General features: G+C 43.1%; 1 protein-coding gene across 2 annotated transcripts in view; it reads right to left on the reverse strand.

Annotated features, from left to right (window-relative positions):
* DOP1B (DOP1 leucine zipper like protein B) overlaps nt 1-22,309 on the reverse strand; it is a 126,403-nt gene extending 104,094 nt beyond the window's left edge. The window contains exons 1-2 of one of the 2 annotated variants that reach the window (XM_060234275.1): nt 22,208-22,309; nt 18,678-18,848 (exon numbers count right to left, since the gene is read on the reverse strand). In XM_060234275.1, coding sequence (XP_060090258.1) covers nt 18,678-18,815 — 138 coding nt within the window. In that variant the 5' untranslated portion in view covers nt 18,816-18,848; nt 22,208-22,309. The remainder of the gene's footprint in view (nt 1-18,677; nt 18,849-22,207) is intronic. The other variant, XM_060234276.1, reaches the window with a different exon arrangement.
* Between the last annotated feature and the right edge of the window lie 1,508 nt (nt 22,310-23,817).

Here is a 23,817-nt window from a genome sequence, read left to right on the forward strand (position 1 = left end):
ATTAGAGATTGGCTGTGAGGCTTTTGCGAAATATTTTGCAGATAAAATCACGTCGCTCCGCCAAGACCTGCCTATCACATTGGATGCAGTATGGGAACTTGAAGCTCCACGCCTGTCTTCGGGTTTGGAGTTGGGTCGGTTTGACCCGCTCAGCCTGGAGGAAGTCGACGGAATTCTCTCTGTTGCGCCCCAACAACTTGCGATTTGGACCCTTGCCCCTCCTGGCTGATTAAAGCTTGCCAGAGGGAGCTTAGATGTCCTTTACGGGACATAATAAATAGATCCCTCTCGGAGGGGCGTTTTCCATCACCTCTGAAAGAGGCCTTGGTCCGCCCCCTCCTGAAAAAATGTACAGCAGATCCGGCCGAATTGGCAAATTACCGACCGGTTTCTAATTTACCGTTTTTAGGTAAAATTATTGAGAGGGCAGTGGCGCTGCAACTACAGGGTTTTCTGGATGACGCTTCCATCCTAGACCCTTGCCAGTCCGGCTTTCGCCCGGGCCACGGGACGGAGACAGTGCTGGTCGCCTTGGCAGATGACCTCCAGCGGCAACTGGATCGAGGTGGCGTGGCGGTGCTGATGTTGTTGGACCTGTCGGCAGCGTTCGACACGGTCGACCATCAGCTACTGACCCGCCGCCTCGCCGACATAGGGGTCAGGGGGCTGGCCTTACAATGGCTTTCCTCCTTCCTCAAAGGTCGGGGACAAAGGGTGGCAATCGGGGATGAGCTCTCCCGGAGGCGCACACTAGATTGTGGGGTGCCTCAGGGAGCAGTTCTCTCCCCGATGTTATTTAACATCTACATGCGCCCCCTTGCCCAGATTGCCCGGAGTTTTGGACTGGGTTGTCATCAATATGCGGATGACACCCAGCTCTATCTGCTAATGGATGGCCGGCCTGACTGCGTCCCAGTGAATTTAGACCGGGCACTGCAGGCCGTGGCAACTTGGCTTAGGCTGAGTGGGTTGAAGCTGAACCCGACAAAGACAGAGGTCCTTTGCGTGGGGCGCGGCACTCTGGGAAGGGAAATACCTCTCCCGGTTTTTGACGGTGTGCCACTGAAAGCGGCGGGCCGGGTCAAGAGCCTGGGAGTCCTAGTGGAGCCTTCACTATCAATGGAGGCCCAGGTAGCGGCCACTGCCAAGTCAGCATTTTTCCACTTGAAGCGGGCAAGGCAGCTGGCTCCTTTCCTGGAGCGCCGGGACCTGGCAACAGTGATCCACGCGACGGTCACCTCAAGACTAGACTACTGCAATGCCCTCTACATGGGGCTGCCTTTGTGTCGAACCCGGAAGCTGCAGCTAGTGCAGAACGCAGCGGCCAGGCTGTTATTAGGACTCCCGAAATGGGAGCATATACAGCCGGGGCTGCGTGAACTGCACTGGCTGCCAGTTACATACCGGGTCCAATACAAAGTGCTGGTTATCACCTTTAAAGCCCTATATGGCCGAGGACCTGCCTACCTGAGGGACCGTCTCTCCCCATATGAGCCCCAAAGAGCACTGAGGTCAGCAGGGAAGAACACGCTGACTATCCCTGGGCCAAAGGAGGCAAAATTACAGAGTACGCGGGCACGGGCCTTCTCTGTTATAGCCCCGTGCCTTTGGAATCAACTTCCGGAGGAGGTACGGGCCCTGCGGAATTTGGACCAATTCCGCAGGGCCTGTAAGACCATCCTTTTCAAGCAGGCTTTTGTAGATGTTGATAGGATGGCTGTTTAATCCACCAATGATTTATCTAGTGACCCCTGCCATAATATAAGTGTACAGAATAACATCAGGAAGATCACCGCCGTTTAAATTATGGAATGACCCAGACATTCGAACTGGTTTTAGATTGTTGTTTTAAATTAATGTATAATTTCAATGTTGTTTTAAATCACCCTATTTTGTATATTCTATATTGTATAATTTTATTGAACTGTTGTTAGCCACCCTGAGCCTGCCTAGGCGGGGAGGGCGGGATATAAATAAAATTTATTATTATTATTATTATTATTATTATTATGTTCTTAAACAAACTTGGACAATAGGAGGCCATGTGGTCCGTCACAATTTTGTCCATTTGCCTGATTGCCCAGTGCCGCTGATGGGAAGAGATTTGCTTTCCAAGTTAAGAGCCCAGTAGACTTTTGAATCAGAAAGTCAAATGAACTTTGAGCTGCCTTATATAACCTCAGAAGGCAAATTACATTATCAAGATGTGTATGTTTTAGAATAATCCTAACCCCGAGAAGAGGAGTGGAGGCTTTACCAGTCAGCTTCTTCAATGGCTATGTCAGAAGTCTGGGTTCAACCATTTCCAGATGTATGGGCAGAAGAGAACTCGCCTGGGCTAGCAGTAAACCATGCCCCTATTAAGGTAGAATTAATCCCAGGGGCCGTTCCAGTCTGAGAACGCCTGTACCTGATCCCTAAGAAGGCAGTAGCTGGCATCCAGAAACACCTTGACAGGCTTCTTGAATATGGAATTCTTGTAGAATGTCAGTATCCATGAAACAGTCCCCTTTTGCCAGTCCAGAAGCCGGACACCGATGATTACAGACCAGTACAGGATTTACACTCTCTAAATTCTTGCACACACTTTGCATTCTGTCTTTCCAAACCCATATGTCTTGCTGGGACTTATACCTGCCTCAGCCACTTACTTCTCAGTGGTAGATCTCAAGGATGAGTTCTTTTGTTTAAGACTGGCACCTGAAAGTCAGCCACTGTTTGCCTCCCAGCAGGGAAAAAAAGAGACTGGTAGAAAGCTACAATATACATGGACTCGTTTACCCCAGGGGTTCAAAAATTCGCCCACCCTTTTTGGTAATGTCCTCAGTAAGGACTTGAGCTGGTTCCCAACTGTGCCAGGAGAGGCTGTGTGCCTTCAGTATGTTGATGATATTCTGATAGAGGCCAAAGACACGGACTTGCCAAGGTGCCACTGCTGCCCTGCTAACACTTCTGATGGAGGCTAGGTATAAAGTATCTTGGAAGAAAGCTCAGCTATGTCAAGAGACAGTGAAATTTTTAGGCTTCCATATATCCCAGGGCAGATGCAGCTAGGTAGGGAGCGAAGAGACTGTGTGTGCCATTCCTGTGCTCACTACCAGGCACCAGCTGAGATAATTCTTAGGAGCAGCAGGGTTCTGCAGAATTTGGCTCCCCAATTTTGCCATAACAGCTAAGCCCTTATACGAAACTACTAAGAGGGGAGAAAAGGCACCTTTTGAATGGACAGAGCAATGTCAAAATGCCTTTGAAGCCTTAAAACGCCAGCTCATGCAGGCCCCAGCTCTGGGACTACCTGATACTGACAAGCTCTTTACTCTGTATGTGCATGAGCGAGAAGGAATAGCTGCAGGCTGGGATCCTGGCCCAGACTGGTGGCATATTTGTCTAAGCAATTAGACACAGTAGGAAAAGGGTGGCCCCCCTGTTTGCGCTCAGTAGCGGCTGTCGCGAAACTTGTGAAGGAGGCAGACAAGTTTACCTTTGGAAGTCAACTTGAAGTAAGAGTTCCCTACTATGTGCAAGCCCTTCTGGAGCACAAAGGGAACTATTGGTTCACCAATGTCCATATGGTCAGATATCAGGCACTTATGTGTGAAAATCCCAGAGTGAAAATAGTGACTGTGTCAGCTCTGAACCCAGCCTCTTTGTTGCCAACTCCTGATGATGCACTGGAGCATGATTGCTTAGAGGTTATGGAAGAAATATTCTCCAGCCAGCCAGATCTGAAAGATGTCCCATTTTCAGATCCTAATATTGAATATTGTATCGGTGGGAGTAGCTTTATCCAGGATGGGAAGCGCAGAGCAGGATATGCAGTAGTCACTCCAGAAACAGTGATGGAAGCAGAACCGCTGCCTGTTTCAACCTCTGCACAGAAAGCCGAGTTAATTGGCCTCATCAGAGCACTCCGGTTAGCAGAGGGACTTAAAGTAAATATTTACACAGACTCTAAATATGCTTTCATGATGCTGCATGCTCATGGAGCCCTATACAAAGAGAGAGGCTTAATTACTGCGAGTGGCAAAGGAATTAAAAATGGTAGAGAGATCTTGGAATTGTTAGAAGCTGTCTGGGCACCCTGGCACATAGCTGTCATCCATTGCCGGGGCCATCAGAAGCCCCTAAGTCTGGTAGCAAGAGGAAATCGGAAGGCAGATTTAACAGCTAAGGGGGCAGTGCTAAAGCCTTATCAGGGAAGCACAGAATTTCTGCCTATTTTTCAGGTTTCCTTAACTGAATGGAGTCCTCGGTATTCACTAGCTGAGGAGCAGTGGGTTCAAACTCAAGGGGCAGTAACCAAATGAAGGGATGGATTGGTATGTTCTCCCCGATGGCAGAATTTATATTCCAGAAGCTGTCGCATGGCCATTAATTCAGAATCTGCATGAGGGAACACATTATGGAAAGGCTGCACTAGAACACTCTGTGGGTCAGTGGGCATATATTAATCATGTGACTTCACTGACAGCCCAAACCTCTGCACAATGTGTTACATGTGCAAAGAATAATGCAAGATCGGGTCCCACTCAACTCCCTGGGAGTCAGCCAGTGGAAGCAACACCTTTCTCCTCCCTAGTTGTGGATTTCACTGAGATGCCATTACATGCTTGTATTTGCTTGTACAATGTCTGGATGAACTGAAGTTTACCCCGCATGCACTGAGAAAGCCAATGAGGTTGTAAAAGCCTTATTAAAAGACATTGTGCCTAAATTTGGTTCACCTGTAATCATCGGGAGCGATAATGGATCATCGTTTATAGAGAAAACTGTACAGGGTGTATCTATGTTGCTTGCTAATACCTGAAAATTGCATGCAGCCTACCGCCCACAGAGTTCAGCAAAAGCTGAAAGGGTAATAGAACTTTGAAGAATGCCTTGTCTAAACTCTGTCAGGAAACCATTTGCCATGGACTACAATGTTGCCAATTGCATTGTTTCAGTTGCACCGTTTGCCACACAAACGACTTTGTCGCCTTTTGAGATCATTTATGGAAGACCACCCCCCTCCCCCATAGTCCAAGGAGTTCGAGGTGACCTTTCACAGTTGGGGAGCCTTATAACTTTTGAGGAATTGCAAGCCTTGGGCAAAGCTGTAAACGAGGTGAATAAGTATGTGTTTGAAACTTTGCCATATCAAATTTATTCTCCTGTACATGCTTACCAGCCAGGGGATAGTGTGTGGGTAAAAAGCTGGAGGGCAAAGACCTTACAGACTAGGTGGAAAGGCCCATTCACTGTCCTTTTAAGTTCCCCTACAGCCGTCAAGGAACAAGAAGTAGCAGCATGGATCCATTGGTCACATTTAAAGCGAGCTGCAGATTACTGGAAAGTACAGCCAGTTCCAGGGAAATCATTAACTTTGAAACCTTATAAAGACCCTACCCGGCCTTATGCCACTCAGTAAAAACTGTTAAAAGTCAACAGCTTGCAGTTGGCTGGTCTACGCACGGCCGAAGCTTTGAGGCAACAGCCTTGGCCCAGCCACACCAGGAAGCTGACTGGTCTACACACGGCCGAAGCTTGAGGAAGTCTTCTGGAGCCATACAGAGTTAGATATTCCTTTGTATTAGTTTTCTGAACTTCTTGAATTGCTTATTTTTCTGTATTGAATATATTATTGCAACAGTGCTATTTTGCTATAAGTATTTGCTGTAGTTCTTTAAAAAATCATACATGCTTCAAAAGCTGTTATTGCTGTGCTTTCTTGCTATATTTTTGCCTGTGTGCCAATGCACTGTACTCAAGCAGTGAGATGTACTAGATGCTGGGAAGAAAAGGATTCTAAACATCTGTTGCATGTTCAATCTAGGGGTGTGCATGCAGCCTGCATAAAACCTAAGATAGTTTGTGTAGAACTCAGATAGTTTGTGTAGAACTTGGAGTGTCTTATTATCAAGCAAAAATAGAATATCCTGGATCAAGCAGGACAATAGCTTTTAGAGGAGGTTTCCGCTGCCCGACGTCACAGTGGATATGATTTAAAGTCTAACCAGGAAAAAAAGCCCAACCCTAAGCCTAAGCTACTTGTCCAGGAGAATAAGAAAATTTTGTGTAAGAGTGTGTTTAATGATGCTCAGGATGAGAAATTTGTCATTTCAGAACCTGGGAGTAATCTTTTTATAGTCTTAGCTGAGCAAATAGCTGCCTCCCTAAATATTTCAAACTGTTGGGTGTGCAGAGGTCCACTAATGAGTGAGAGATGGCCTTGGGTTGGCACTGAGGTCTTGCCTTCTGACCTAGTCCGATGGAATAAACCTAGATCAGAGTCAAGGCCAGAAGAGAGAAAGACCTGGGAATTGCAAACAGTGGTGAATGGAGAATTATGCATTTCCCGGGCTATGCTGTGGGAAAATGGAAAGCATGTTGGGCACACTTCGTGCTATTGAACTTTGATAGTCAGCCCCACTAACAAAAAAACGAAATGGGTAGAGGCGAATGGCACTGTTATAGAGGATTTTCAGCCATGGGAAAATGTTAGCAGTATAAATAAATATTCTAATGCTGCTTCAGATTCCTCTGAGCAATGGATGGCTCCTGAAGGGTTATATGGATCTGTAGTAAAAGGGCTTATACACTCCTGCCCAGGAGATGGCATGGGACTTGCATTATTGGAACAATACATCCCAGCTTCTTTCTTTTGCCATTAGAATGGTTCTGCTTTGAGAACCCAATGTTTGATGATTATGTTAGATCAAAATGTTCCTTGGACATCGGACGTAAGCAGTGGGGAGATGAATGGCCCCCACAGCAGATCATTGAATACTATGGCCCAGCTACTTGGGCATAAGATGGGTCTTGGGGTTACAGAACGCCTGTGTATATGCTTAACCGTATTATTAGCTTGCAAGCTGTGGTAGAAATTATTACAAATCAAACAGCCATGGCTTTAGAACTGTTGGCTAGACAGTAGATCCAGATGTGTGCAGCCATATATCAGAACCGTTTGGCTCTGGATTATTTGCTGGCTGAAGGTGGTGGTGTCTGTGGGAAGTTTAATCTTTCAAATTGCTGTCTTAATATAGATAATGGAGAGGCTGTGCAGAATATAGCATCTGAAATTTGTAAAATTGTTCATGTACCAGTGCAAACATGGAAGAATTTGGATGCATCATGGTTTGGACAGATTATGGGAGATTGGAAGCATATTTTATTCTTAATTGGTATTTCCTTAGGAGGTTTAGGGCTATTGCCATGTTTAATTCCTGTTATAAAGTACAGTATTAATAATGCTGTAAAGGCACTTATTTTCTTTGAAAAAAGTGTTAGCATGTTGTACATGTCTCCAGAGGAAAGGAAACAATATTTTATTACTTTGTGTAATGATGGTCAGACTCTTTCAGACTTAAATAAACTTTCAGAGGCTGAAAGGGGGGAATGATGGGGGATCCCTGAATAATTAATGAATACCCCTATAATAATGAATGAAAGCATGCTCCTGCCTTCAAAAAGATGGTGTCTGATGCAATGTTCGTTAGACACACAGACAGCCTTCAGTGGGTATGTGTTTACAGATGTGTATTAGGATAACACAAAGGGGCCTCACTGAGAAGCTGCTTGCTGGAGCTGATAAAGCATGGAGACAGGAGGTATGGAAAAGTACTAGAAGGAGACCAAGGGGATGGGGAATGTTGAATCAGATAAACTTGTGAGCCTGCCTGCTAAGCTTGCTTTGTGTTTAAAAAGACGGTCTGAGGATCGGGGTGGGGGGGGGGGAGGTTCAGTATTTTGGAGCTATGATGCTCAACTGGACCCTGCTTTTGGCACCAGAAGTAAAAAACCTCGCTTCATATCAGTAATGTGTGTGGCTCCATTATTTTCCTGCTACATTCACAGAAATAAAAAAGCCTACCATCGCACAAAACCTGAGCTTCCAGTATTCAGCTGAAAAGTGTCATTGTCCATGTATAAAGAGGGTCATTTCTATGTCTATATGGCAAACCTTTGAACTGGAAATTAGTGAAAACAGTTCCGTTTTATACCTGAAGTAATTAAGATGACTGTCCCTCCACAGGCACCTATCAATCAAGTGACGCTCCTGAAATTGAGCTACTATATCCTGGCAACCAGTCATTGAATATTATAGTCAGTGTTCTGAAGTTACCTGGAAATAAGGTGACTGGTGGCTGTGACTGTACAAACTCCCACCCTTTGAAATTGGAGGAAAGATTCCCATCCCTTTGCCCCCAAGTTCCTGTCCCCATTCCTAGAAGCCTGAGAGAGATACACTTTCAGATCAAAAGTTGCCACTACTTTGTATCAACCTTGCATAACCTTTCCCCATTAATTTAACTCTAAACAAACCAAAACAGTCTTCTGAATGTTCTGTAAATACTGAAGTCCTAAATACTGAGAGTGATTATGAGCAAGACAAACTGTATCTGTTGAACTGCTAATAAGTGGATTTGCATATGCAATCAAAATACAGTTCAACACAACATTCAGTCAGATCATTATGTGCTCCCAGTCTTTCACCATGGCCTGAAGCCAGATTACATGGAATCTTGCTGATCCTAAGCACGTGTGGGTCTCTCACTTTGGCATTGACCAAGCTACCTAAGTAAGGTATCACCCATGCACATCACCTTGATTTCCCTGGATGAAAGACAGGACTCAAATATAACAAAATAAGCAATAAGCAATACAGTTCGCAGTGTGATTGAGCCATGAAATGTACATAATACTTTTATATTCCAGTGATTATTTAATTTGTGTGATTCAACTATATTAACTTCAAAATTGGTAATTCATTAACGCAAAACTGGTAATTCACTGAAAATAAGTTTTAACACCTAAAATGTTAAGTGAGTTTCTCTCTTACATTTAACTTGGTTGCTTAAATAATAACAAACATATTCAATAACCAACCTGTATTTAAATTTACCAGAGCAGAATATCTATCTAAATATAAAACAGTAGCAAATGTTTTATCACATTATGTGTAGATAATTCAAGACAGCTTCATTCTCAATCAGTTAACTGAATTTACTCCAGTACTGTTATCCATACTTACCTAAACCAGCTTTGCTTATTATCTATGGCATGGATGCATCAGGCCTTACTGCAAACAGGCAGGGCCTACAGCTGTAGGTGCAGTCTTACCTATCTCAAACAAACTCCACTCACACCATTAAATGTAACAGCCTCAGGTGATGCTTGGCATACCCACAACATAGATATTGTCACCAATATAAATGGCAAGTTTCTATTTGTAAAACATCAGATGCTTTTTACATTTCTGATGTTGTACAGACTTGGATCACACCAGCACTGTTACTGATACATGCTTCCAGCTCTTTTTTTTTTTGCTTGTGTGTGGGGGCTTTGGTGTTATCTGATGCAATTTTAATTTTTAATTGTTTTGTACTGATTATTTGCTGGAAGCTGATTCAAATGTAGTTAGAAGAGGGTATAATTTTTTTAAACAAGAAAGTAAAAATGAACTAATAAAGCCTTTTTCTCCCTGTATTAAGATACACATAGCTTTAAAAATGGTTGCAGGCTAAATTTTCTCTCATTTCTATGCTATTACAGCTTCCCACTCTGAAACATCATCATTCCCTCTTCATTCAGTAGAGTACAGAGATGTAAAATTTCCAGAAATGTTGAAGCTGGGTAGTCTTTTGTCCTTGAAGGACCTGCCCCCCCCCAAAAAAAAAGTTTGTAAAGCTGAAGCAAATGCAACACTGTCCTATTAAACTTATTTTACTTGAAAAACATAAAATGCATATTTAGTGTATAAAAGGTGTACCATTGTGCTTATTTATGGAATATTAAAGTATAAATGTCTATATTTTCTACAAGAAAAATTGTAAGTATACCCATTACTTGTGCTGTCATAGCATATGTATCTTTCATTTCTTCCATCTGAGATATTGGTGAGGGGAAGGTTAAAGATAGACAATAAATTATATAATTAACAAAAGAAAGTATATTATTTGGGCAGAATCTCTCTCATAGAGTGACAGTAGGTAAAATAACCAGCAGATTTTGATATTAAGCTGAACTTTCACCCTGAAACCACTGAATTCTTTATTTCTATCCTGCCCTCATCTGCAAGGGGGCTCAGGGCAGGTCACAACAGAAATATAAACAGTAAAACCACATCATAAAACCATGGACAACTGAACCCAATTTTAAAACAGATGGCAAGTCAGTAATAATCCATTGTGCTACTTGCACTGAAGGGTAGGTGGGCAGAGACATCAGTAATCCAGCTATTACTAATGGAAACTATTGCCCTCTACATCACTGAATGAATATGAGGTCAGTTTGCACACTAGGGGCCAGTAGGAGCAGTTAGCCGAAAGTATTATTAAATATATTGTAGCATATTAATTGTTGCCAAAATTTATATTTAAACAAAAAAATCTTTAAAATGTTGTATATGTCTACAGTATACTTTTCCCCCCAGTGATCCCCTGAATATCTGTTTTCTTTTGGAAAAACTGTGAAAGTCCTCAGATTTTTTTCCTTGTTGTACTTTCAGTTAGGCTGCAATTTAATTGTGCTAGGAAACAAACTGGCAGCCTGGTGTTACCAAGGCATGTTATTCTAGAGCAGGGATGGCCAAACTGTTGCTTGGGAGCCACCTGTGGCTCTTTCACATATATTGTGTGGCTCTCAAAGTCCCCATCACACTGTTGGCCAGCTTGGAGAATGCATTTAAAGTTAAAGTTGTTTCTTTCCATCTCTCCCTCCCCACCTATTTTCTTTCCTTCCTTCTTGTCTTGTGGTTCTCAAATGTCTGATGTTCATGTCTTATGGCTCTCAAACATCTGACATTTATTCTATGTGGCTTTTGCGTTAAGCAAATTTGGCAACCCCTGTTCTAGAGTATGAGATTTTTGTTGGAGAAAGGAAGAATTTATGAAGGTTTTATCTTTCCCCATAAGTGATTCCGTTTTGGGAGCCCACAAAAATTCTCCAAAACAACAATGAAATAAGGTAGTTTTATACTGCTACATTTTAAAGAAATTCAATCAATTGTCTGGGCCAAAGAAAATACTCTCACAGATAAATTATTCCATATTTCCCAAACTTTGAGTTTTTGAAAGGTTCATGTAAAAACTACTGTTATAAACCATCTGAAGGCTGTATGTCAACTCCAATGTCACTAAGTGCTTTTTTATGCCATCCCCTACAAATATTAATGAAAGGAGGGCATGCAGATGTGAGTGAATCCTAGAACTTGCCACATTTAATTTATTTAAAGTACAAGAAGTGGAGGAAATGTTGGGGAACACCTCTCCAGTTATAACATCTAGTAGAGTATCTGTCTCCTTCCTGTCTGCAAGTAATGAAAGTCTGGGTGTGGCCAGAGGTACAAACCTATGACAAACAGATCACAGACACAAGCCACCTAGGATAAGCATGGACTGAATATTGTTTAATCTGGACATTTCTGTAAATTGTTTTCAGTCTCTTTGGGGAGCAAAGTGGAACAGAAATGGCTGTATAAACAAACTAATCAGTCTGGTCCAAATTTTTTCACTTCTCTATTCCTGCCCAAAATCCTAATATTTCTCCATCATTTTTGGAAAAGCACAAAAAAACATGAACAGGGCCAGCACTGGAAGTTCTGCGCCCTCCTGGGCAGAGCCCTGCCCCTGACTTCCAGGCCTAGGAAGGCTGAGCAGGGTCGGGGCAGCAACAGGTGTGCTCGGAGCCAGGCTCTGAGCATGCTTGCTGCTGAGGCACCCTGCCAACCCCGCTCAGCCTTCCTGGGTCCCAGGAAGGCTGAGTGGGGTCAGTGCAGCAGTGGGTGTGCTCAAAGGCTGGCCCGGGATCCAGGAAGGCTGGGCGGGCCTGGGGAGGGGGGGAGAAAGCAGCTGGTCAGCACCTGCCCTTAGCAGACTCCAAGGAGCACATTGTGCAGGCGCTGCCCTGCCGCTTTTGAGTTCCCAAAAGTGGCCGGGTGTGCCTGCGTAGGGTGCTCCTCTGAATGCATGTGCGCTCCACGGAGCCTGGCTCTGAGCACACATGACACGTGTGGGGAGAGGGAGTGCCTGGTGGCACCCCTGTAGGCCAGGTGATGATATTGGGTTTATACCCCACCCTCCACTCTCAAGAGTCTCAGAGCAGCTTACAACCTGCTTTATCTTCCTTTCCCACAATAAACACCCTGTGAGGTAGGTGGGGCTGAAAGAGCTCTCACAGCAGCTGCCCTTTCCAGGACAACTCAGTGGGAGCTATGGCTGACCCAAGGCCATTCCAGCAGCTGCAGATAAAGGACTGGGGAATCAAACCTGGTTCTCTCAGATAAGAATCCATGCACTTAACCACTACACCAAACTGGCTTTCTGGAGTAGGCTGCCAACTTGGCCTACTCCCACATGCTGGCCATTAATATGAATTTGTGACAGTGCTCATGGACACTCATTCACCAGAACATCCTGTTAATTTTATAGTAATTTTTTTAAAAAAAGAAACTAAAGCTGGCTAATTAACATCTCTAATTCAAATCCCATCTCAGAAGTCCCTCCTTCACCAGTGTTTTTTTGGAAAACCTCTATCTAAATTTGTCAAAAAGAGAAGAGAACAGGGAGGGAAGCAGAATAAGACAAATTCTATATTTAATAATATAAAAGCGACTACAACTCCCCTGCCTGCAATTCTTATAGGTAGTATGCATGTGCACACAATAATTTCTTCTAAGAAACTGAAGGACAAAACTGAAATGAAGTGTGACAAGGGTGCTGGTCTGACCACACACTAAGAAGATTAAGAGAATTAGAAAACATGCAACAGATGGACTGATGTCAGTAAAGGAGATTGGATTTTGCTGATTTGATTCCCAGATCTACTATGCTGGTGTACATTTCAAGAGGTGTATATCTCAGAATATTTCTAGTATCTATAGTTCAGAGGTAAGAAGGCAGCTACATCTGATTTAATTCTAAAGGAGGAATAGATCTTACTGCACTTAGCAGAAGTGCTTAAGGCATGACATACCACAATGCAAAAAGTGTGTTACAAAGGCAAAGCAGTGAAATAAAATTGTAAAAGACTACAGTACTATTTTTTATCAAAGCGACCTCCTGAGTTCTGTTTTGCATATTCAGAGAAGGTGTGTAAACAGGTAGCTGCCAATGTTAACCATTTGCAGGGTGGCACCTTCAGAAGATTTTTGCTCAGACAAGTGAAGATGTTGTGACATAGTTAGCACGATACACAGGTATGTAGGTCCAAGGCCATGAAGGGCTCTGTAGGTGATAACCAGAACCTTGAGCTAATTGGTAAACAATGAAGTAATTGCAGAATGGGTGTGACATGCACATTCTGCCCAATGCCACATGGTACATCACAACAATGAACACACAGTGTAAACACTGATGTTACAAAACAACTGTGTACAATAAACAACAAGCAATGAAGCACACTGTCCTTCAAGACCTCAGCCTTCTCAGCTAACATTACCTCTGATTTATCAGGATTTAGTTTCATTTTTTTTCACCTTTTGCCATTTAACTAAAGCAGTACAGCACAGGTTCAGGACCTCTACAGCATCACGGGACAATTTGGATAAACAAATATTAAGATGGATGTCATCAGCATATTGATGGTAGCACACTGCAAAATCATTGATGATTTCCTATTATAAGGTCTTTACACAGTGGCTGAGTAGCATGGAGGACAGGACTGAGCCTTGGAGAATCCCACAAGGCAATCCCATGCTGATGATAGCTGGTCTCCGATAGTAACCTTCTGAGTTCAGCCTATAACAAACTAATATGAAACCAATCTGAAGCATATCCTTTCTGTCGCCAAACATACCAGCAATGTATGGACATTGTCAAAGGTTGCTGATAAATCTAGAAAGAGCAACAAAGAAGTAGAGTCCTCATCTACATTCAAAGAGAGATCAATTTATTAGCGCCACAAATGCTGTTTCCATCCCATGCCCAGCATGAAGCCAGACTGAAACAGGTCTAGAATAGTTGCATTGAGACAGATACACCCATCATTTTCTTCCAATCAGCTATCTATCATGCAAGCCAGATCAATGTCTCTTCTGCCAGGAGCCCAGATATTAATGCAATTTCATTCCATGCCGGTATGGTATTGCACTGTATTAGCGAAGAAGTGGGGGGAAAAGATACCCTTGCACCCACATCTCTTGGGATGGGATGGAGATAAACAGCAAACTCTGTTACAGTCCCTGTCCTGCTTAGCAAATCTAAATAAAACTTCCAATTTCATAGCATGCTTTGTTATCACGTCTGCACTGCAATCTTCATCCTTCTCTACGAAGTTGAATTTTTACTATGGTTTAATCCTAGTCTGGAATGTTTCAAATGGCAAAGAATAAACTGCACTTCATAGTTCAAACTAACAGTGGCATACTACACTGTTACAGTAGTGGACATAATTCATTCTCTGGCTGCAAATAAGGATAAGAGGAAGGGGAAGAATGCATGTGTGACAGAACCGGCCTGATTCTGCCTTCAGACCCGGTCCTGTCAACTCCCTTTTGAGTTGCCAACTCCTGAAGAGAGCTAATCTTCTTTCCACCACTAGGGCACACTGCCACCACCTGTTCAATTTAGGGGTTTCTGACTGAGAGGAACAGGACTCCCACTCCCCATTGCCAGTTCTGTGGCCTCAAGGTCCTCTGCCAACCCAGCACCTGGTTAACACAGAGACCACAGCAACTATTTAAATACAGGGTGAACAGAAGTAATAAATGAACGTAGGGATAAACGCTCCTTCTTTCCCCACTATACAACTGGCCCTGACCATACCATCCAGAACTGACTCACCCATCTCTAAGACCAAAATCAAACTGCTTTTCCCTCCCAAAATCTACAATATAAATCCCAGTTCCCACCCAGGAACTGGTTTTCCCTCCTGCAGCCTTCTGGGAGACCAGCCTGAAATACTTCCTGTCTCTCTAGGAGGCCTCCTCAGAAGTGCTGCTTCCAGACAGGAGGGGAGGGGCAAGGAGGAACAGACTAAGCCAAAGCCTTGCCTAGAGTTTTATAGACTCCTCTAGCCAACTCCCAGACAAGCACAGGCCTAAAATGGTGTTTCTCCACAGCATGCCCAAGGTCCCCCAGGCTCATTCACACAGTGTAAATCAGAGGTATCAAACTCATCTGTTATGAGGATTGGATCTGATATAAATATCACTTTGTTGGGCCAGGCCATGCATGCTGTAAAATGTAACATGAAGTACCGGAGATATAAACTTTATAAAGGTGACTTCAGAATGGCGAATGGCAATAGCAGGTGAATGACAATAGCAGGCTTGACTGGATTAGGTGTGATATGCAGAGGGGTAGTAGGCATGGAGATAACAGCATTGGTAATGAAACAGGAAACCTAAGTCTCAATTTCATCCAGGAAGATTCAGTCCAGGAGGATGAAAAGAACAAATGGACACCAGTCTGACATTAGAAACCACAAGATTCAGTTGCTGACCTAAGAGTAGCAGTACTCTTACACAGAAATTTCCAAGGGATATTAGAAAGAGAGACTGCTGAATTGCAATTGATAGTGAAGCTCAAGACGATGCATCCTCCTGGACTGAACTGAATGCTAGTTTTTTTTTGTCTCATTACTAATGTGTGCTATTATCATTTGGCATCTGAAATCACTCTCTAAGACATAAGGACCAATCCAAGTGTTCTAATTCCTAATCAAGGTCTTTTTGAAAGAAAATAAATCCAGATAGGAACAGAGAAATCCAATCTTTTTGTTTTTTAAAGACAATTTTTCAGAACAAGCCAAAATAATTTTCTCAGTGCGCACTGTGCTTGTCAGAAGAATCCAAACACCCACACACCTTCCAAAGAAGAAGTGCACTTGCACACAAAAGCTTATACCCGGAATAAAACATTGTTGTTCTTGAAGCTGCCATCATGGACTCCAGCTTTGTTTTCCTTCTCTCTCTTTTCTCCTTCTCCTTTCCTCCCAAAAGAGGAGCAGCAGTTCAAAGAAGGAAGCAAAAGCTCTGTCTGTGTGTGTGTGCAAGAGAAAGAGAGCAAGGCTTGTCTTTGTATCTCTACCACACACAGCAAGAAGCAGTCATGGAGCTCTCTATGGATCTGTGTGTGTGAGAGAGAGGGGGCAGGGGACAAGAGAAGGGAGGCAAGAGGCAGGAAGTGAAGAGCCACTGAGAGAGCTAGGGTGAAAAGCAAGCTATAGTGCAGCTGCAGTAGCAACCCTGGATAAGGAAGAAGGAGAAGAAAGTTGCTCAGGGCTGGATCCTGCCTACAGGCCACATGTTTGACACCCTTGGTAAATCATGGTTTGCTACTACCTTTGCATGATGCCACTGTGTAATTTTACTAAAATAAGGGGACAGAATAAATGTCTGGAAGAACACATTCCACAGCTGTATGGCATTTTGATTAAAAGTTGATTTGAAACAGTTCAAGCCCATTGCATACAAAGAGGTAAAGTTGTAACCCTCTCTGGATCCATTTATCTAACCCTCTCTGGATCCAATTACCACCCAGTCTCAAACCTTCCGTTTCTGGATAAGGTAATTGAGAAAGTGGTGGCAGAATAGTTCCAAGCCCTCCTGGAGGAGAGATCAGCCTTTGATCCCTTCCAGTCTGGCTTCCGCCCTGTTCATGGGACGGAGATGGTTTTGGTCACCGTCATGGGTGACCTCAGAAGACATCTGGATCAAGGTGGTTCAGCACTGCTATTGCTTTTAAATCCAGTAGCAGCATTTGACACGGTCAATTACAACCTAATGGCCCACAGCCTTGCTGACACTGGAGTTCAGGGGGTTGCCTTAAGGTGGTTCTCCTCCTTTCTCCGTGGTTGGGGACAAAGGGTGGTGCTCGGTGAGCAGATCTCCATGCGGCGCTCACCAGAATGTTTTGGACTGGGTTGTCATCAATATACAGATGACAGCTCTATCTGTTGATGGAATGCCACCCGAACTCTGCCCCAGGTCATCTGACCTTGGCTTTAGAAGCTGTGGTGGGATGGTTGAGGCAAAGTCGACTGAAGCTTAATCCAGCTAAAATGGAGGTCCTGTACCTGAGCCAGGGGAGATTAGGTTCAGGCATCCAACTCCCAACCCTAGATGGTGCATCTCTTGTGCCGGCTCAGAAGGTGAAGAGTTTGGGGTGACACTGGATGCTTCAGTTTCAATGGAGGCACAAGTCCCAGCAGTTGCTCAATCTGCCTTTTATCACCTTCGGCACGCCAGACAACAAGCACCCTACCTATCCCCCAAGAACCTAGCTACAGTGATCCATGCAACGGTCATTTCCAGGTTGGATTACTGTAACTCACTCTACATAGGCTTACCCTTGAGACTGATCCAGAAACTTCAGCTGGTGCAAAATGCAGCAGCACAGCTGTTGATAAGTGTGCCTAGCTGGGCACACATCCGACTAGCACTGCGCCAACTGCATTGGTTACCAGTTGAGTACCGGATCCGTTTCAAGGTTTTAGTATTAACTTTTAAAGCCTTACATGGCCTAGGACTGACATACCTATGGGACCGAATCTCCCCATAAATGTCCCAGAGATAACTACGATCCGGCACACAACATCTGCTGACCGTCCCTGGCCCGAAGGATGTCTGTCTTGCCTCAGCTAGGGCTAGGGCCTTGGTCCCAGCCTGGTGGAATCAGCTCCCCTTGGAGATCCAGGCCCTCACTGAACTGTTACCTTTTTGTAGGGCCTGTAAAATGGAGCTATTCCACCAGGCCTTTAGTTGAGGCAATGGGTGTCCTACTTTATCAGGCGTTCTTTCCATCAGCAGGCCCTAGGCTGCAGTACCATCCCTACTGTAATATTAAACTACCTCTTTACTGTGCCAGATTCTTAATCTTTATAACATGTGCCTAACTGAGCCATCACCTGTAACTGTTTATGATCAAATTGTATTGTTTTATTGATATGATATGTTTTAATTGTTATTTATACTGTTTTATAATGTTGTTATCTCCCCTGAGCCCTTTTTGGGATAGGGCGAAATATAAATACCGGTAGTCTAAATAACTTCAAGCAAAATGAGAGCTTTCCATTCCCAGTGCAGCCGCATTTTCCAGTTCCACACCTCCAATATGAGTTAAATTTAGGAAATTAATGTAACAACACATGATATAAAAATGGGTAGTGTGCTTTCTGAAAGATCAATGATTTGCTGCACCTACAAGATATAAAGATACTACTAAGAATAACTGGTTTAAAATGATGATAAATATATTATTTTAATGTTTAAACTTTCCTTTGATTTAATAATTATTCAGAAGATCCACTGTGAAATATTAAGTATTTTGAGTATATTAGTAGGGATCATTTCTATACAAATATGCACACTGAATCCCACCAGACTTTTGTTTTAAAGTTGCCTGTTTTGTATTATGATGCTATTCAGTATCTGCTCACCAGCATTCTTATAGGCTAAATGATGTATAATGTTTAAGACTCTCTAGTAAATTTTAGTACTGTAAAATAGTTGCTTTCTAAGGGCTGTATCCAAAATAAATGGGCAGCTGCCACCTATTTCCCCTACTTGCTTCAGACCTCCCTCTTCTTCAGGGTCCTCCATCTACCAGAAAGACATTTTGTGAACTTCTGTGGACTACAATGGGATTGGCAAGTGAAGGCAGGAATGTTCCATTTTGCTGATAGAAAACTGTATCCAACCCTAAGTAACTTTCAATTTTAACGTTTTGTTAAAAAAAAGAGAGAGATGTATTTACCTTGTTGAGCTTTCCAAGAGATGATATAAGATCTGCCCACTCACTTGAAGATTCAAAGTTCCTCAAAGCTTTGTCAATTGCTGAGGAATAATTTCTGTATCTATAATCACCAAGCAGCTCTTGCTCTTCAGGATCCATTTTAGACTTTCATAGCCAAAGCGGTCTGGTAAGCTAAAATAAACAGTGAAACAAAACACAATGGCATCTGACATACTGAACTCATTCTTTGCCAAGTATATGGGCAAATATTCCTAATAAGAAACAGTAAATGTAGAATCAATACTTAGAAACGTTAACACTTGGTGCATAACACTAAAAGAAACTAGCTTCACAAAAAAGCCGCAACAACACAGCTTTGAAGCTGTAGCTCAGTTCAAATGCTTTTGATTTGCAAGACTTATCCATCCTTCTATGGGGAATCTTGGAGGTATCAGGTTCATTCATAAATTATTTTACTGAAAATACTCAAAGATAGTATTGTTTCACTTAAGCTGAAATGCTTTACTTTCCAGCATAAACTTAGTTTTCCAGCTAAGTAATGATTATGCAATGAAAATGTATAAGTTATGTATTGATATTAAAATAAATATACTTTCCCTCCACACACATATTCACTATTACAATGATGTATGTTATACTTTATATACAGAAACAAAATAGGAGTTATAACACACACACTATACTGCATCTTATTGTCTAAAACCTATCAGTAGCAATGGAACAACATCCATATATACATTTGGTAAGCCTGTCATTAGTACCTAAGGTCAGAAACCTTCAATATTAAATAGCATAAATATTTAGTGAAATAAATTAAAATAGTGAGATGGGTGTGTGCGGATGAAGTTAAGCAACTGAAATAATGAGATCACCAGTTAATAGTTTTGTAAGCTGTGTTCATATGAAAGCTAATTCTCATAAAGGTTTACATCCAGTCTAAAGAAATAAAAGCAAAACCCTTTCCCACATTTAATAGTGAAGATTTCTGACCTTAGGCACTAATGACAGGCTAACAAGATGTTTATATAGATCACTAGTTGCTAAATCAGACTTTTCCCTGCAGCCGCTGTGGCCGGACCTGCCTGTCCCACATTGGTCTTGTCAGCCACCAGCGAGCCTGCAGCAAACGTGGATAATTGCACCCTTCTTAAATCTTCGTTCGCGAAGCCAAGCCGAGAGAGAGAGAGAGAGAGAGTTGTAAATAAGTAAGATGCAGTATTCATGTGTGTGCTCTGGTTTCCTATTTTGTTTCTGTATATAAAATATGACATACAGAACTGCAGTACTACATGTGTATGGAGAAGGGTTTTTTTTTTTTAAAAAATGTATCGAGTAAACATGTTCAGGATTGTAGCCTTAGCTTCCTAACTCATGAAGCTAAAGTGGTCTGGATTCAGAAGGCCACATGGAAGCAAATGCTAAATATTTTCCTCAAGGTTTTAGCAACCAAATTAATTATTAACTCTTAACAAAAGCAGAACCAAATGTAAATAGGAGGAGTTGCTTTCCTGTGTTTACAGAGTTTACTATCTAATAGCTTCAGCATACATTAAAACGCATTGGTAAGACCAGGAAAAAGTCAAATATGATTCCAGACAGACTAATTAAGTGGCCTACAAAACATATAAAGTGCATTACATATTTTGATCAATGAAGCTGATAACAATTAAATAACTTATGGTCAAACAAATCATAGCCTCAAAGACTACAGTCAGAATCTAACCCCCACCCCCAGAGGACAAATTATGCATGCCCTTGACTTTTATTTCTTAAAAACAACAGTTGAAGAGCCAGTGTCGTGTAGTGGTTAAAGGTTCAAATTTCCACTCTGCCTCAGAAGCTCACTGGATGACCTTGCCAATCACATACTCAGCCTAACCTACCTCACAGGGTTGTTGTGAGGATAAAATGGAGGAAAGAATGATAGGAACCACTTTGGGTCCTCTTTAGGGGAACAGATGAGGCATAAACAAAGTAAATTAGTAAACAGCAGCCACTTAAGGAAAAGCCCTAAAAATTAGGAGTGTTCTCAAAAGCAGTTTGGAATGCAGATTGGAAATTTGCTGTTGGAAAACCCCCCCCCTAAAATACCAACTGGGGATCTTCCAAGCCCTTGGCTACCCTTAGCTCTTTGGAAACATGTCTTACTGTGCAGTAGTTCCATTCTAAGGGTCCACTCAAAACTTGTCCTATACATTTCTAAATAGTTTTGCACTCCTTATTTAGTGTATTCTCACAACAGTCCCATATGACACTAGGTTGTGGTAAGCATGAGTTAGCTGTAGTCATGACATAAGCTTCAGAGTTAAGTGGATATTTGGACCCGTGCACCACCAACATTCAAGCCAAGCAGTTTGGTCACATTGATGTAACAAAACCAACTTTGCCCTACAATTGTTTAAAAACGCAGAATAACATACAACACACTAGATGTATAGTGCTCTTGGGGTCTGTTACCTAATCATGGCACCTTGGAAAGAAAATGAGAAGACAAGGGAATAAATATCAAAGGAAAAATAAAAACCCAAGCATGATAAAATAACATGCATTTTTGAAAAATATCCAATATGTTTTTTAATTACAACTTCTGGCTGGGAAGACCTTTGTAGCATAATATATCCACATATTGCTGTATTAAGCTGCACCACCCTTTCATTTCCATTTTTCTTACAAAGCAAGAGACACTGCAGTACAACTGGCGCACTGGGCTCTGCTCCACAAATGCTTATGTTACAATAGAACCCTCTTTGCCTTTTTAAGGTGCTAAAAGAACCCTGTTGGCTTTGCTGCAATAGGGCTACCCCACAACCCTCACTGCTGCAGTCCACGGTAGTGATGCATTGCTCTGCAGAAGACAAACCAGTTACAGAGCCTGTTTACTGGGCTGAAAGCAGCTGTTTCCTTGGTTCGCCGAAAGACCGTTGCCTCCACTTCAACTGCGCTATACAGGCGTGCCCTGGTGTGCGCGCGGAACTAACAGAGAAAGGTCAGCGTTCTGATTATGCAGAAACAGCCTCTTGATCTCCCCCTCCTTTGCTTTTGACAGGCTGCTGCCTCTCCGTGGCAAACACCACCTAACAGTTGGGAAACAACAGTGTAAGCACAACAGCTGATCTAACACCAAGCTACAGCTGCACCCGCGGAAACTTGGGAGACTCCCAGAAACTGTGAAACAGGCACGAAGCACACAGAAGGGGGGGGGGGAGTACCTCCCCCCCCCGTACCCCTTGCTTCCACAGTTGCAATTTGGGGGTAACGCGCAAGAAATCGCATAAGTGGAAGAAGGTTTGTGAGAGGAAGGGGGGTTCCTCTGGTTCGATTGCATCAGAAGGGGAGAAGGAGCTTAAGCCCACTAGACGGTGGTAACAGTGGCCTCTTTAAAAACGAAGGGGGCTTCTCTTCGCAAGCCCCATCACAGCCTCTCTGTGCCGCCACCACCCAGGAAGAGACGAGGGAGGACCTAAACAAGTTGGAGACACTGTTGTGCTGAGTAGACTCCCTCAGTGTTCAACTGCTTCTCCCCGACTCACCATTTGAAGTAGAAAATACAGACGAAATGCCCCACTGATTTGGACAGCAAAGCCTTTGCTGCGCCCGATGCGGCGACGTGTACCGAACAGAGGCGGGGCGGGGCTGAGCCGGAAGCGGGGGACAAGCTGGGTGGGGGCAGGCCAGAGAGAGGAGAATGGAACGCCCCGTCGCTATGGCGACCAGGTCCGGAGATAGTGCTGCGCTTCTTCTGCTTTTCACTGTGGGCCACTGGCACTGAGGTATGAGGAGGATGCCGACAGTTGGAAAATCAAAAGAATATGGACTGTACAGACGAGTCCTTTTCCAAAGTCTTCCAGCCCCCAACCCTTTTATGATCGCTGATCTGCTCGGATACAAACACAAAGATAACGCTTCCCCACCTGCGTTAAACATGGTACACTCCAAAGGCTTGGGTGTATGGACGTATCTCTACTTCCATCTACTGGCCGAAGCAGAATCTGAAAAGCCAGCGCGGAACGGTTTGCTGCAGCTGGTTTAATCCCTAGGGACAAACCGCTGCAGTAAATCTGAACTGAGTAGCACATGAGTCCAGAAGCACCTTTAAGACCAACAAAGTTTTATTGAGAATTTAAACTTTTGTGTGCTTTGAACATAAGAAAAGCCATGTTGGATCAGGTCAATGGCCCATCCAGTCCAACACTGTGTCACACAGTGGCCAAAAAACCCCAGGCACCATCAGGAGGTCCATCAGTGGGGCCAGGACAGTAGAAGCTCTCCCACTGTGCCCCCCCCCAACCGCCAAGAATACAAAGCATCACTACCCCAGACAGAGAGTTCCATCAATATGCTGTGGCTAATAGCCACTGATGGATCTTTGCTCCATATGTTTATCCAATTCCCTCCTGAAGTTGTCTATGATTGCAGCTGCCACCACCTCCTGTGGCACCACCTCCTTTGGGTGAAGAAGTACTTCCTTTTATCAGTTGTCTTCTTATAATATGATCAGAGTATGATAGTCTCAGTTTAGACTTTTTAGTTTCTTATGGAGTTTCTTTTTAGTTTCTTTATTTAGTCTCTAGAACCCACTTCTTTTTGGTGGTCCACAGTATCAGTAAAAAAAAAATCTACATTCTTCCTGTCAGCTTTCTTCATTGTTCCACATTGTCCAACTTCATTGTCTATTTTAATGAAATAAGAGGATTTTAATGTGAGCTAGACTGGACCTTGTTCTGTCCCTGACCCAATTGTGATTGGTCTTGAAGCTTGTGAATAATTATTACTTAAAATGCATTATATGTATGGCATGTTCTAGGCATGCTACAAAGCAAGGAGCAAACAAAAAAGAGATACTGCTATCCTGAAGGATACACAACCCACTGTGGGGATAGTTTGGAATGTGGGTTAGTCCAGAATGCATTCCCATTGTTTCTTTGTAAGCATAGCCTTCCATTACATATCTGGATTTGAAGGGAAAGTTTGGAGTAAGTTTTTAGAAATTAACTAGAAAACAATAATGAGGTGCAACACTAAGCATATTTATCCAGACTGGTTTTTTAGACTTGCTTCCTAGTAAGTGTGTGAATGACTGGAGCCATATACAGTATGTCACAGAAGTGAGTACACCCCCTCACATTTTGTAAATATTTAA

The sequence above is a fragment of the Heteronotia binoei genome, chromosome 3 (assembly GCF_032191835.1).
Source record: "Heteronotia binoei isolate CCM8104 ecotype False Entrance Well chromosome 3, APGP_CSIRO_Hbin_v1, whole genome shotgun sequence".
NCBI lineage: Eukaryota > Metazoa > Chordata > Lepidosauria > Squamata > Gekkonidae > Heteronotia > Heteronotia binoei.